At 55.9% G+C, this 14,762-nt stretch overlaps 1 protein-coding gene across 1 annotated transcript; it reads right to left on the bottom strand.

Annotated features, from left to right (window-relative positions):
• Nucleotides 1–12,616: 12,616 nt before the first annotated feature.
• On the bottom strand, nt 12,617–13,758 carry LOC136303488 (olfactory receptor 14J1-like). The gene has a single exon (XM_066207149.1). It carries the CDS (start codon nt 13,756–13,758, stop codon nt 12,802–12,804), a length of 957 nt encoding a protein of 318 aa, XP_066063246.1. The 3' UTR covers nt 12,617–12,801.
• Nucleotides 13,759–14,762: the final 1,004 nt, after the last annotated feature.

The following is a 14,762-nucleotide window of genomic DNA, read 5'->3' as shown; positions in this document are numbered from 1 at the left end:
CAACACCTCACCTAAGCCATGGCACCTAGTGCCACATCCAGTCTTTTTTAAAACACATCCAGAGATGGTGATGCCACCACCTCTCCAGTCAGATCATTCCAGAACTTTATCACCCTTTCCGTAAAAATCTTTTTCCTAATTTCCAACCTATATTTCCCTTTGTGCAGCCTTAAGACTCTGTCCTCTCATTCTGTCAGTGGCTGCCTGGAGAAAGAGACCAAGCCCCACCTGACTACAAACACCTTTCAGGGAGTTGTAGAGAGTGATAAGGTCACCTCTGACTCTCCTTTTCTCCAGGCTAAACAACCCCAGCTCCCTCAGTCGTTCCTCACAGGAGTTGTGTTCCAAGCCGCTCACCAACCTTGTTGTCTCCTCCGGACACATTTAAGCATCTCAAGGTTATTCTTAACTGAGGGCTCAGAACTGGACACAGCACTCGAGGTGTGGCCTCACCAGTGCCGAGTACAGGAGAAGAATGACCTCCCTGCTCCTGCTGGCCACACCATTCCTGATCCAGGCCAGGTGCCATTGGCCTTCTCGGCCACCTGGGCACACTGCTGCCTCATGTTCAGTTGGCTGTCGACCAGAACCCCCAGGGCCCTTTCTGCCTGGGCACTGTCCAGCCACACCGTCCCCAGCCTAGAGCACTGCAGGGGTTATTGTGGCCAAAATGCGGAACTCAGCACTTGGACTTAATAAACTTCACCTTGTTGCACTCTGCCCACCCATCCAACTGTTCCAGGTCTCTCTTCAGAGCCCTCCTACCTGCCAACAGATCGACAAATGTTCCCAGCTTAGTGTCATCTAAAAATTGACTAATAAGAGATTCAATAGCCCCATCCATGTCGTCAATACAAATGTTGAACAGAGCTGGCCCCAGCACAGACCCCTGAGGAACACCCCTGGTGACTGGCTGCCAGCTGGATGCAGCACCCTTCCCCACCACTCTCTGGGCCCGGCCATGCAGCCAGTTGTTAACCCAGCAAAGAGTGCTCCTGTTCAAGCCGTGGGCTGCCAGCTTTTCCAGGAGCGTGCTGTGGGAGACAGTGCCTAAGGCCTTGCTGAAGTCCCAACAGACAACATCCACAGCCTTTCCCACATCCACCACACAAGTCACCTGGCCATAAAAGGAGACATAAAAACTGGTCAAACATGACCTACCCCTCCTAAACCCATGCTGGCTGGCTCTGATACCCTGTCCATGAAACAATATAAACTGCTCCGTGACCTTTACCATGTACTGAGGTCAGGCTAACTGGCCTATAATTACCAGGATCCTCCTTCCCACCCTTCTTGTGAATGGGTGTCACATTGCCCAGCTTCCAGTCATCTGGAATCTCACCAGTGGGCCAGGACTGTTGGTAAATGATGGAGAGCGGCTTCACAAGCTCATCTGCCAGCTCCCTCATCACCCTGGGGTGGATCCCACCTGGGCCCATAGATCTATGAACATCCAAGCAGCTCAGCAGTTCTCTGACTGCCTCCTCCTGGACACTAAGTTCCCTCCCACATCCAGTACAGAACAAAGGTTGGCCTTCCTATTGCAGTTAATATATTTGAAAAACTTTTTTTAATATCCTGTACAAAATTGCCAAATTAAGTTTGAATTGAGCTTTGGACTCCCAAACACTTTTCCTACATGCTCTAGCAATCCCCTTAAAAACTCCTTGACCTGACCCTCCTTCCAAAGATGATACATCCTCTTTTTATTCCTAAGTTCCTTCAAAACCTCCTTGCCCATCCAGGCTGGACGTTTGCCTCGTCAGCTCATCTTTTGGCACACAGGGAAAGCCTGTTCCTCTGCCCTCAAGATCTCTGCTTTGAAGCACGCCCACCTTCCCTGGACTCCTTTGTTTTTAAGGGCTGCTTCCCTAGCAACTCCCTGAATAAGTCTTGTAAATAGGCCAAAGTCTGCTGATTGGAAGTCCAGTGTAAAAGTCTTCTTGATGTTCTTCCTGATTTCACCAAATATCGAGAACTCTATAATTTCATCATCACCGTGTCCCAAGGAGCCTCCAACCACCACATCTCCCACCAGCCCTTCTCTATTTGCAAACAACAGGTCGAACATAGGCCCTCCCCTGGTGGGGCTCACTCACCAGCTGCAACAAAAAGTTGTCCTCCATACACTCCAAAACCTTCCTGGACTGCCTCTTTCCTGCTATATTAAGTTCCCAGCAGATATCTGGCAGCTTAAAGTCACCTACAAGAACAAGGGCTGGTGATCCTGAAACATTCTCCAGCTGCTTTTAGATTAAGTTGTCCACCTCTTCTTCCTGGCTGGGTGGATGATAACAGACTCCCAGCAGGTTCCCCCGGTACCCCGTCCTGTTTTCTTAGGGTACAACGGTAACAATGAAAACCTTACCAAGGGCACAACTCCCAAGTCCACAAGGAAAAGAACAGACAAGCTGTCAAGTTCTTCAAATATTTGTCCTGCTTTGCTGCAAGACTCCTACTGCACACACAGTGTGGAAAGCCAAGGGAAGCTGCAGTTGGTGGCACGTCTTGTGACAGAAGCTGCACCTCGTTCTCCAGGAAGTGTTCTTGGAAAGAGCAGACGGGACTGTGGAGAAGATTCTGGGAAAACTGAAAGAGCATTTAAGAAATGAAATGAAAATGTATAGAACCAATACTAAGATGTCCTTGTCAAATGATTTTGATGCTCCCCTTTTCCATCTTGCACTACTTCTCCATCCCATGAACTACAAATGGATCTCACCTCTAAGATCCATGATTTGGCGAGTTTGAGATGCTGTAAAATACCATGAGCTACACACAATTTGCCTTCCCCTGTTTTTCTTGGAAAGCAATGCTGGAGACCCAAGTGCAGTGCTTGGGCCAGGTACAAATTCTGCATTCAGGGAACGTGCTCTGACAGTGTGTGACCCTCAGCAGGGACAATGCACAGCAGCAACCAAGGGGAATGCTCTGCCACAGTGCAGGAGTCAAGACTCTGTGTCTTGGCTCCTGTGGGCAAAGTTCCCGTGTTTGGACAGGCTCGGGGCTGCCCCCGGGGAGCGCGGGGCTCGGCGTGGGGCTGAGCGGGCAACGGACAAACGGACCTGGGGAAAAACGGCCCGGGGGCTTCAGTTGCTACAGCAGCAGCGGCAGCAGCGGCAGCAGCGGCAGCAGCGGCAGCAGCAGCGGCAGCAGCAGCAGAAAAAGGACTTTTCTAGACTTCCTCCTGCTTTTCCTCTTCCTCTCGCGCAGGCCCGCACCCTCTCCCTTAGTCCCGCACCCTCTCCCGATCTCCCTGTCCCGGTGTCCCCGTCCTCTCGCAGTCTCCCTCTCCCCTGCAGGGCCGGGCCATGCCCCCGGCCCGCCCCCGGCCCCGGGTGGGGCTGCCCCGTCTCCGCCCCCGGCCCCGGGCCTCCCGCCGCGGTCTCGCCTCCGCCGGGCTCTGGCTGTCCTGGCGATGGCGGTGGCGGACGAGGATCAGTGCCTGGGGCTTCAGCGGCATCGCCGCCCTTTGCCTTCGCCTGTGCCGAGCCCGGCCCCGGCCCCGGCCCCGGCCCCGGCCCCGGCCCCGGCCCCGGCCCCGGCCCCGGCCCCATCCCCGGCCCCGGCCCCGGCCCCGGCCCCTCCCGGGCCCCGCGGAGGACACAGGCGGCGCGGCCGCTCCTGCGGCCTCCGCTGCGGCTTCCCCGGCCCGAGCTCCGCCGCTCGGCAGCGTGGCCGCCGGCCCCGAGCTGCCGCTGTCGCCTTGCCAGGAGCGAACGCCTGGGGATTCCCGGCCCGGGGCGGTTGAGGGGCGCTCGGGGGCTGTTGCTGGCCCCGGGCCGAGCACTGACAGCCACGTCTCGCCGGCAGGGAAGGCGCAGCAGGGCCTCCAGGAGCAGTACCGGCTGGGTTCGCTGCTGGGGCGCGGCGGCTTCGGAAGAGTCTTCGCAGGGACGCGGCTCTCGGACGGCGCACCGGTGAGCGGCGGGGCTGGCGGCGGGCGCAGGAGGAGGAGGAGGAGGGCGGAGGAGGAAGAGCATGGGGCTGGGCAGCGTGGGCAGCGTGGGCAGCGAGCTCAGGCCGCTGCTCCCCTTGGCTTGCAGGTGGCCATCAAAAGGGTGCCACGGAACCGCGTCCGGCACTGGGGAGAGCTGGTGAGTGAGCGGGGGCCAGCGGGAGAAGCCGGGGCGTGCCGGGCGGGGACGAGCCGAGGCCCGGCAGGGTGGAAGGCGCCAGGACGCCTCGAGGGAGAGCGGGCGTGGGGCCAGCGGTGGGTGCAGAACATCCCGGGCTGGGTGAGGTCTTCCCCACCCCTGGCATGGCCTCAGCCCCACTGACGGCATCGTGGTCCTCCCACAGCCCAACGGCACCAGCGCACCGCTGGAGATCGTGCTGCTGGACAGGGTCTCCACTGGCTTCCCTGGTGTCGTCCAGCTGCTGGACTGGCTTGAGCTCCCCAGTGAAATCGTGATGGTGCTGGAGCGCCCGCAGCGGTGTCAGGACCTCCAGCATTTCATTCGGGCACGGAGGTTCCTGTCCGAGGAGGTGGCGCGGGAGCTGTTCCGCCAGGTGCTGGAGGCCGTGCGGCACTGCACCAGCTGCGGGGTCCTGCACAGAGACATCAAACCAGAGAACATCCTGGTTGACCTGGCCACCGGGCAGGCCAAATTGATCGATTTTGGCTGTGGCACCTACCTTCAAGACACGGCATACACGCAGTTTGCAGGTGAGCCCACGCAAGGATGTGCTCCCAGCTCCTGACATCTCATGGCCCAACATCTCACAGCCCAACCTGGGTGTGGCGGTGGGGATTCTCCCTTTTGCTGCCACTCATGGCACTGAGACTTCAGCTGAGTTGCTTTTGAGCAGGGGTGGGTTGGGGCCCAGCTTCCAGCCCTGCTGGCAGCCTTTGCCAGCCACTCTGCCCAGGACTGGGGCTGGGGCAGCCAGCCCGACAGAAACACCCGTGGGTGGGGCTATCAGAGAGCGTGGAGTCAGAACCTGTGCACCAGCCAGTTTGGTGTGCAGGTGAGAAAGGGCTTGGACTGCTCCTCTGGCCTTCTTTGTCTTGTGTTCATAATGTTATTTGGGGCAATGCAGGCAGGGAGAAGGAAGGCATGGTTTTCCTCCTGCTCTGAGTGGGTTTTTTCTTGTTCTGGTCAGGCCTTTCCAGGGCTTCTGCTGCCCTTTTCCTACACCAGTGGTTTCTTTTCCAATGCCCGTTTTTCACACAAAGCCCAGGTCCTGGTGGGAGGGCAGCGGGTCACACCATGTGCCACTGGGGCAGTCCCCACATGCCCAGGGATGCTGGGGCCAGGCTCTGGGAGCAGCAGCATCCCTCTGATGAACTCCATCTGTATTCCACAGGAACACCAGCATACAGACCCCCAGAATGGACCGACTTTGGCTGGTACTACGGCGAGCCAGCTACCATCTGGTCCCTGGGCATGCTCCTGCACCAGATGGTCTGCGGGCAGCACCCTTTCAGGAGCGGCTGGAACATCAGCTGGGGCCAGCTCCCGCTGCCACAACGGCTCTCTCAAGGTGGATCCTCATCTCTGGGCACGGGGGGAATACCAGTGCTGGGAGACAGCAGTTGGCTCGTGAGCATCCTGCTCTGGCAGCTGCTGAGGAGGTGGCACATGTCCTGCTCTCCTGCTCTCCTCCAAAACAGGGAATTGATGGGAAAGTTTAGGCCCAGCTCTGAGCACATCCAGCATGGCCTGGGCACGGGAATATGGGGCAAAGCAGCCAGGGGCCTTCTCCAACTGACTGGCAGTTTCTGGTTTCTCTTCCCAGAGTGCAAGGATCTCATCAGGTGCTGTTTAGCCGTGGATGACATGGAAAGGCCTTCATTAGAAGACCTTTTTGGTGATCCTTGGATGCAGGAGATTCATCTGGAGTAGAAGAAGGGAGAGAGCCAGAGGTTCATTTTGATGCAGGGCCCTGGTAAGTTCCAGCTGCACACATGCCTTGGCAATCAGAAGCAAAGAAAGCCAGACTTTTTGTGCTGCCTGTGTCACTGCACAGGGGTCATCAGGTGGGCACAGGCAGCCCTTGTGCTGGAGCTGAGTTGCCATGCGAGTTGTTTTGGCTTGTGCTGGTTCACTGACAGCTGGGGCCCTGGGCAGAACACTGACAGCCTGGTCTCACCCCCAGGGAAGGAGAAGGAGCCCCTGGAGAAGCTGGACCAGGTGGGGCTGCTGCTGCTGGAGACAGTGAGGACGACAACAAGGATGACAACCTCTTCCTGAACCTGGCCACCAGCAATTGAAGGTGATGGACTTCAATTCTGGCACCTTCTTCAAAGTCAGGCTCCACAGCCAATTTGCAGATGAGTTCGCACACAGGGGGATGCTCCCAGATTTGGGCATTGCACAGCCTGGCCAGGAACCAAAGGTTCCCCCCTTTACTGGGGCTGATGCAACTGATTGTTCAGTGGGCTGCCAAGCTGCTTTTTGGCAGGGCTGGGGGCACGGGCTGGGGTGGTTCTGAAATGGGAGTCGGCTCCTGGCCCTGCCAACAGCCGCCACCCCCCACCATGCCCTGGGCTGGGGCTGGGGCGGCCGGCCCGACACAAACCAACCCCCAAGGTGGGAGCAGAGGTGGGACTCCAGAACCTGTGCTCGGCTGCTTTGCTTTGCCGGCAAGGAAGGACTTGGGCTGCTCCACTCCCTTTGTTTTCTTTGGGATCACCATTAGTTTGGGGGGCAGTGTAGGGGGGGAAGAGTGAAAGCATGGGCTTCCCTCAGTGGTGGGTGGGTTTTTCCCTAGCATGCAGGGCATGGGAGCTTCCTCAACCTCTGACAGAGATAGGATCTTTTACCTTTTCCCTTTTTTTCCTTTTTTGTCTGTAATCCCTTTGTGAATTTTATGTTTGTTTTTCTAAAGGAAGCCTTCTAGGTGGTGTCCAGTCTTGACTGGGAAGTGCTTGGGACCAGCTGTGGAGTGGATGAAGGAGAAGGCTGAGGACGTGGTTTGGGAGCAGCTTTTCTTTGCGCGGCGGATGGCGTGAGGTGTGTCCCCGTCTTGTTGGCACGGGTGGGGTAAGAGCTTTTGGGAGATGGCAGCCAGCACAGGAGCATCCTGCTCTGGGCAGCTGCTGGGGAGGTGGATCTGGCCTGGCTGGCTGCAGGCTGGGCACGTGTCCTGCGCTCCTGCTCTGCCGCCAAAGGCAGCAATGATGGGCAGCTTTGGGCCCCGCTCTGAGCACGGCCAGCATGGCCTGGGCACCGCGGGCAGCTGGGACAAGGGCACAGGAGCCTTCAGCTGACGGGCGGTTTCTGGTTTCTGTCCTTGCAGCCGGGCTCTGCGGATGCTGAGGCTGCTCTGGGCTCTGCCAGGGCTCTGCTGGAGCTCAGCACCGGGCCGAGATCAGCCAAAGAAGAAACGGTGTGACCTGCAGCAGACTTGCCTTGAGCATTTTGGCAATGCAGCTCAAGTTTGCAGAGGATGCATCTCCAAGGGAAAACATGACACCTCCCCAAAATAAAATTGTTCAATACCTTCTGAAATGAAATCTATCTGGGGTGACGCCAAATGACATTTTTCAGCTTGCTCAAGCTGTAGCTCAGGCCTTCTCTGAACAGTTCTGTCCCCCACCTGCATTTTCCTTCACAACTGCTCCCTATTTTCCCCCAGTGAGTGCCCAGCTGATTGCAGTCTCCATCACACTATTGCCATCCTTGGTGCCCGTCACCATGAGGAAGACCAAGCCCCAGGCTTAGGGACTCATCCTGTCACTGGCTGAGGGGCAGCAATGCCTCAGAGGTCTGGTGGCATTTTAGTGTCATTCAGAGCTGCTCTCTTGCCCTCAGCTCTCCTCACTGCTGAGTTCCCACTCCCTTTTCCTCATCCTTCCAGCAGGATGAGCTCTGTGAAGTCCCATGAGCCACCCCACTCTTCCCGGCCCACCCACCCACCTCAGTTAGGCTGAAGCTGAAGGGTCTGTGTGTGCCAGGGGCTCTGGGATGTCTCTGTACCCATGGACAGAAGGGTCTGTGTGTGCCAGGGGCTCTGGGATGTCTCTGTACCCATGGACAGAAGGGTCTGTGTGTGCCAGGGGCTCTGGGATGTCTCTGTACCCATGGACAGAAGGGTCTATCTATACAAAGGTTTCCATAACATCATTGTTCCCTTGGGTATGGAATGAACACAGAGTGAAGGTGTCAGTCATGCTGCTTGTGCACTCCTTCCTTTCCATACAAGACACATCCATGCACACCCCCACATACAGATATTTTAAAAGGATAGGGATGGATAGAGATTTCCCACAGAGCTCTAACTTTGGCACAACTCACTTGTTTGCTGATGGTCAGGGAATTTTTTTCCCAGCTCTTTGTGAGTAGGTTTCCAAGAGCTGAGGGGAGCCGCATTCAGAAGCAGTTTCAGGATTTCTAGGCAGGAAATGGAGCTGACAACCATCAGTGTAACTCGCCCTATTCATTGGGATGTGCTGCTGGTTCTTTAGGAATATGGCACGATGGAGCCACTAGACTTGGAAAAATCCCAGCTCTCTGTGGATCTGTGGAAAGGGGGGAGCAGCCGGAAAACTTTGTATCTGCTTTGGGGGCCACAAGGTCCAAGTAGCTGCGGTGGCAGAGGGTGACCAGGGCTGGTGGCAGGTGAAGTCCCATTTCATGACATTCACGAATGGAACAGGACGAAGTTCCAAGCACCCCCAATCCCACTGATGAAGTCTTTGTGATGCTGCACATGCTCAAGGGAAAGCTGCTGTCACACAATCTACTGAGATTTATATATCTTATTTTTTTGCAATACTTTATGTCTAAGTTTCAAACTGCAAAATTTTTACACTCACGATGCAGTCATGCACATTCCATCTTTCAATTTCCTATTGCTCCAATCCACTATTTAAATTAACTTAATATTGGTTAAAAAGCCCAAAATCTGCCAAAGGAATTCAGCTGACGGATTTTTTCCACCAGCACATTAACAAAGGAAGTCACTGAGTTGTCTGTTCAAAAACTCAGTTACCTCTTTCCTAATCCAAAGTTACAGAAGACTTTTCACTAAACATTTGGGGTAGTTTTTATCTTTTATATATTTTCTAATCTTTTCTTTTTCTTTTTTCTTTTTTTTTTTTTCAAAACATAAAACACATCCTATAAAAGGCATTTCCTTTGCTCCTGGTTCCCCTGTGGAGCTGCTCCCTTCCTGGTGGCCGAGCTGCTCAGGCAGAGCCCAGCAGCTCCTGGCCCTGCAGGGCTGAGGCTTTTCCCCGTTGCTGGGCACAGACTGATGGAGCAGCACTGCTGAACACGGGGACACACAGAGGGAGCAGAAGCAGCTGCCTTTGTCCACCTGAAGCTCCAAGGCCCAAACTCTGAGCAGACAGGGCCAGAAGAGACTGGCAGGCTCCCTGTTTGCTGTGCTGCCCCACTTGTGCCCGGCCCAGCTCTGCGGGAGGCAGAGGGAGAACAAGGGGCAGCTCCGGCCAGCCCCCAGCCCAGGGACCCCTCCGGCCCCGGCCCCTGGGGCACTGTCAGCACCCGCTGCTCCAGCCACGGCTTCTGCTGGCCCTGACAGCAACAACCAAATTGTGCCTGATCCCCAGGGAGCAGCAGCAGGGCCTGCATCTGATCCCTCAGTCTGGGGCAGGGCTGGACAAATGACCCCCACAGCAGCAGCAGCAGCAGCAGCACATGGAGCTGACTTTGAGCACAGCCCCTGCCACTGTTCCCTCCCGTGGGCAGTGGTGTCACAGCAGCCTGAGGCACCCGGGAGCCCTCAGGGCCAGCAGGGACTTGAGATGGCAGCCCTGGGCTCCTGGGGGTTGTGAAAGGAAGAGAGGTGGGGACTCCTTCTCCACGTAGAGCTTCCCAGATGGAAAAGGCTGCTGTGAGCAGGCAGCTGCAAGGGCAGAGAAAGGAGGGTCTCCACCACTGGATCTGTGCCAGTTCCACAGTCCTGGGCAGCAGCCACCGAGCACAGGGGGAACAGAGGGCACAGCAAGAGGGACAAAACCAGGCAAGGTCAGAGACTGGGAAGAGCCGGACCTGGGAGCAGGAGCAGCTGCTTCATTGCACTCTTGGAGAAAGCTCTTGGCTGCTTCAAAGTGCTGAAAGGCATGAAGGGCAGGGAGGAGGCCACACCAAACAGTGCTCCTGTTTTCACACCCTCCCCTCTCAGTGTCCCAGAAGGAATTGGATGAACTGTATTCTTCTCTCCGAGTCGTTTCGTTCAGTGTGAGCAGCTTAGCAGCAGGAGCTGAAGGAGCTGAAGCCTTAGGCCACAAGCACTGACCAAGAGGAAATTCTTGAGTCAAGTTATGCTGCTAACATGGACCTAACTGAATCCAGCAGATGGAATCCTGGAATTATAGAATTCTTTCTGTTGGGAAAGACCTCTGAGCACATCAAGTCCAGCCGTTCACCCAGCAGTGTCAAGCCCAACACTAAACCTGGTCCCTGAAGTACCAAGGCTGGACAACAGGCCCTGAGCCAAGGTGTCCTCTGGATGTAACTTCCAACCAAAGATTATCTTTGTATGTGCTCATTAATGAAATATGCATGGTCATTAGTGCTGTGATAGACGTATCCCCTCATCAGTGAAACATGGATTGATCTTTCTGTATTTAGAAACTGGACAAGGCCATGAAATCCGACATCTGGCCTTGTTTGGGGGTGGATGGTATTGGTTATTGGTTATATTTGAGCTCTGACCAGGCTTTGGAACAAACCCAAGAGGAGAATGAAACCAGATGTTCCCGCACCAGAAGTGCTGTCAGTTTGTTTATTCAGCGCTGTCAGAGCTGGGCCCTCTCACAGCCGGGTTGGAGCCTCACCTGTGGCTGGAGGCACCTGCAGGAATTCCCAGTGTCCGGGAGTGGCTCTGCAGTCCTTGGCTGTGACAGCTTCCCCCAGCTGATGTGTGGATCTGGTTGATGGGAAAGTCTGAGAGTAACTGGTACATCTTTTTTCATAATCACTGCAGGCAATCTTTGGTAGTGACGATTGGGTGCATTGCTGAGCTTCCCCTTTTGTCATTCTTTGCAGTTTTGCGTTATAATAAATCACACCATACCTGAACCTTGTGTCTGTGTTTTTGGTGCTGACCCTGCTCAGTGGCAGAACAGACACTGCAGCCCCACAGAACCAAGGGTACATTGTGACACTGCGGGGCCTGGTGTGACCAAGGGGACCAGAGTGACACCGTGGGGCCCCATGGAACCAAGGGACCGGTGTGAAACTGCGGGGACTCTTATAATCAAGGGCCCATTGTTTTCCTCTCCCTGCCCCAGCCCTGCAGAGCAGCCCAGTCCAGTCTGGCCCAGCAGCAGGAACTGGAGGCACTGGAGGTCATGGACAGCCACTCTGTGTCTGCAATGCTCAGGAGATGCTCAGCTCAGGCAGCTGCTGCAGCCCCAGGGCCAGCCCCGCTGCCCAGCACAGCAGCAGAGAGTTGGCCCCGGGGCTCCTCAGGCTGCTGCTGCTGCCCCAGGGACAGGGCAGCCTCTTGCCAGGGCTCCTCTGCACACCCACGGGCTCCTGCTCTGCTCCTGGCACACGGCAGCTGCCCACAGAGCCTTTCCCAGGGGAACACGTCTGTGCTGGCCTGAGCAGCCATTGCTGCAGCCCCTGCCCTGCTGCCCACAGCCCCGAGCTGGGGCTGCTGCTCTGCAGAGCACGGGGGCTGTGCTGCCCGGGGCCCTGGGCTGCCTCTGCTGGGCTCTGCTGCTCAGCCCGGGAGACAGAGGCAGCTGATGGTGCTCCCTGCACTGACCCCCTCCCACACAGGCTCTGCTGGGGCCGTGGAGGCTGCTCAGAGCTGCCTGCCTTGTTCCAGGGCTGCCACATGGCCTTGGGGCTGCCCTGGATCCTCCTGGGGAAGTTCCCTGAGGGCCAGAGCAGTCAGTGCCCAGACTCCTCTCCCTGTGCCTGCTGTGTCCCCTGGGGCTGCAGAGCTCTCCTGGCTCACAGCAGACATTCAGTCCTTGATCTCAGGGTGACCCCACCCTGGCCAGGCCTGTGCCCAGGGAGCTCCACTCCCTGCTGATCCCTGGCACACGCTGTCCCTGCAGCTCCCCTGTGTTCTCCTGGCAGCTCCCAAGGCCCTCCAGACAAACATTCCCCTGCCATCAGCCCTGGCACAAGCTGCAGAGCCCCAGGAAGGTTCTGCACAAGCCATTCACCATCTGATGGGCCCTGGCCACCAACAAGCAGAACCTGAGGCAGCCCTGAGTCCCCTGAAGGCCACGCTGGGACCCTGATGTCATCCCACTGAGCCCTGGGAGAAAAAGGAGCACAAGGAGCCTCTGCAGAGTCTGTTCCTTGGGCCTGTTCCTGAGAGTGACTCTGCAGGGAGAGCAAAGCCTTCCTGCCCTGCCCTCCCTGTGCTGCTGGAGCTGCTGTGCTGGAGCCCAGCTGTGTCCCAGCAGTGCCCATGGCCAGTCCCTGCCTGTGGTCACAGCAGGGACACGCAGCAGGACAGTGACCAATGTGCCAGAGCACTGCGGCCTTACAGCCACAGAAGGGCTGGGAAGGAGAGGCCGGAGCTGGGAAGAGCAGCACTGAAAGGACCAAACACTGCGGCTCCCTGGCAGTGTAGCTGTGCTGGGACTCTTTTCCCCTTCTCGCCTCTAACTTCATGCAGGTTACAAAGATGGGATCCCAGGAAAAACAAGCACTGCAAGGTAGTTTATTTTCTTGAAATGTAGCAATACAGTAAATCCTGGTTTACAGAGCTTCTGGATAAAATTCAAGAGGCAGACAGTGAATTAGATGGGGGTGATTAAAAAAATTTCACTGGGGATAATTTTCTGACAGAAAAACCCATTGAACACTACCAAAGACCTGGGAAGGCCTTTTGAGCCTGTCATGAGTTCCATTCTGAAAATTATGGCCAAGAAAACAGGCAGTTTGTTGCTCCTGAAAAGCATCTACTCATCATTTTCCTCAGGGCATCCTTGAGCTCCTGGTTCCTCAGGCTGTAGATGACGGGGTTCAGGGCTGGAGGCACCACCGAGTACAGAACTGACAATGCCAGATCCAGGGATGGGGAGGAGATGGAGGGGGGCTTCAGGTAGGCAAATGTGCCAGTGCTGAGGAACAGGGAGACCACAGCCAGGTGAGGGAGGCAGGTGGAAAAGGCTTTGTGCCGTCCCTGCTCCGAGGGGATCCTCAGCACAGCCCTGAAGATCTGCACATAGGAGAAAACCGTGAACACAAAACAACCAAGACATAAACAGATGGAAAACAAAAGAAGCCCAAGTTCCCTGAGTTTGGAGTGTGAGCAGGAGAGCTTGAGGATGTGTGGGATTTCACAGAAGAACTGGCCCAGGGCATTGCCATGGCACAGGGGCAGGGAAAATGTATTGGCTGTGTTCAGCAGAGCATTGAGAAAGGCACTGGCCCAGGCAGCTGCTGCCATGTGGGCACAAGCTCTGCTGCCCAGGAGGGTCCCGTAGTGCAGGGGTTTGCAGATGGACACGTAGCGGTCATAGCACATGATGGTCAGGAGGGAAACCTCTGCTGAAATGAAAAAGACAAACAGAAACACCTGTGCAGCACATCCTTCATAGGAGATGGTCCTGGTGTCCCAGAGGGAATTGTGCATGGCTTTGGGGACAGTGGTGAGGATGGAGCCCAGGTCGCTGAGGGCCAGGTTGAGCAGGAAGAAGAACATGGGGCTGTGCAGGTGGTGGCCGCAGGCTACGGCGCTGATGACGAGGCCGTTGCCCAGGAGGGCAGCCAGGGAGATGCCCAGGAAGAGGCAGAAGTGCAGGAGCTGCAGCTGCCGCGTGTCTGCCAATGGCAGCAGGAGGAAGTGGCTGATGGAGCTGCTGTTGGACATTTGCTGTGTCTGGCCATGGGGGCCTGTTCAAGGAGAAAAGATCAGTGACAGGTTAGGAGAAAGTTCTTTCAGTAAAATCAAAGCCTTTTCCCACAGACCATTCTTCTGTATCACACTGACAGCCTTTTGATTTTCTAGCAGATTTTCCTTAAACTCCAACTGGGGAGCCCTGGTTGGTGCTGGCTGAGTGGGTCTTCAGGTTCAGGGCAATTACATGCAGGGTTTTTATAATTCAGCCTTGCCGTGCAGACGTGAGAGGGGGACAGGGAACCTGTCCTCGTGTTCCACTTTGAAACCCTGTTAATACAGAAGTCTCTGTCAGCTTGTACTCCCACTGCCAGTGACCAGGAATGGTAAAGTCTGTTTAAATGTTCTAGAGTTTTTTCAACAGCTTTTCTTCATCTCCACTTGACTATTTTTGATGTCAGAAACTCAGCATTTCTGCTGCTGCGCTTAGGGAGAACAGAGCAAGTTCTCTGAGGCAAGGTGGTGCATGGAGAATGAGGGGAGGACCTCTGTCACCCTGTCCTGTTCCAGGATTCTCTGGGCTTTCACCTGTCCCCTACACAGGATGATCACCCTCCCATGTTTCCTTTAAAAACCATCCTGACACTGCTGAGAGCTGATGGATCCACCAAAGTCCACCCAATGTCCATCCTCTTCTCAAGGGCTCAGCCCCACATTTGTACCCAAGAACACACGGGACTCATTCCACCAACCCAACAGCATTTTCTCCATCACAGAACTTGTGTGTCTCCCCGTGGGGCTTTCAGATAACACAAAGATGCTACAGGGCAGGTTTGCATTGTGGAGGGAAGCTGGAAGCTTGGAAGGAAATCTCAGGGAGACTTTCAAGTGTCCTAATGATGGCACTGGATTAAATGAGATGGAGCTCCTTCCCTGGCTGCAGTGACAGCATTGCCCACAGCCGGGCACTGGGGACAGGGTCACCCTGAGCCAGCTGTGCCCCCTCCCAGAGCCCCCCAGTGCCAGGCAGCAGCTCC

Source organism: Chamaea fasciata, unplaced genomic scaffold (genome assembly GCF_029207755.1).
Source record: "Chamaea fasciata isolate MVZ Bird 193981 ecotype frontalis unplaced genomic scaffold, bChaFas1.0.hap1 SCAF_35, whole genome shotgun sequence".
In the NCBI taxonomy this organism is placed as follows: Eukaryota; Metazoa; Chordata; class Aves; order Passeriformes; family Sylviidae; genus Chamaea; species Chamaea fasciata.
This window is presented reverse-complemented; position numbering and strand designations above follow the sequence as displayed.

What these genes read in the sequence shown, in the direction of transcription:
- LOC136303488 (XM_066207149.1), bottom strand. Translation starts at nt 13,758, where the DNA reads ATGTCCAACAGCAGCTCCATCAGCCACTTCCTCCTGCTGCCATTGGCA.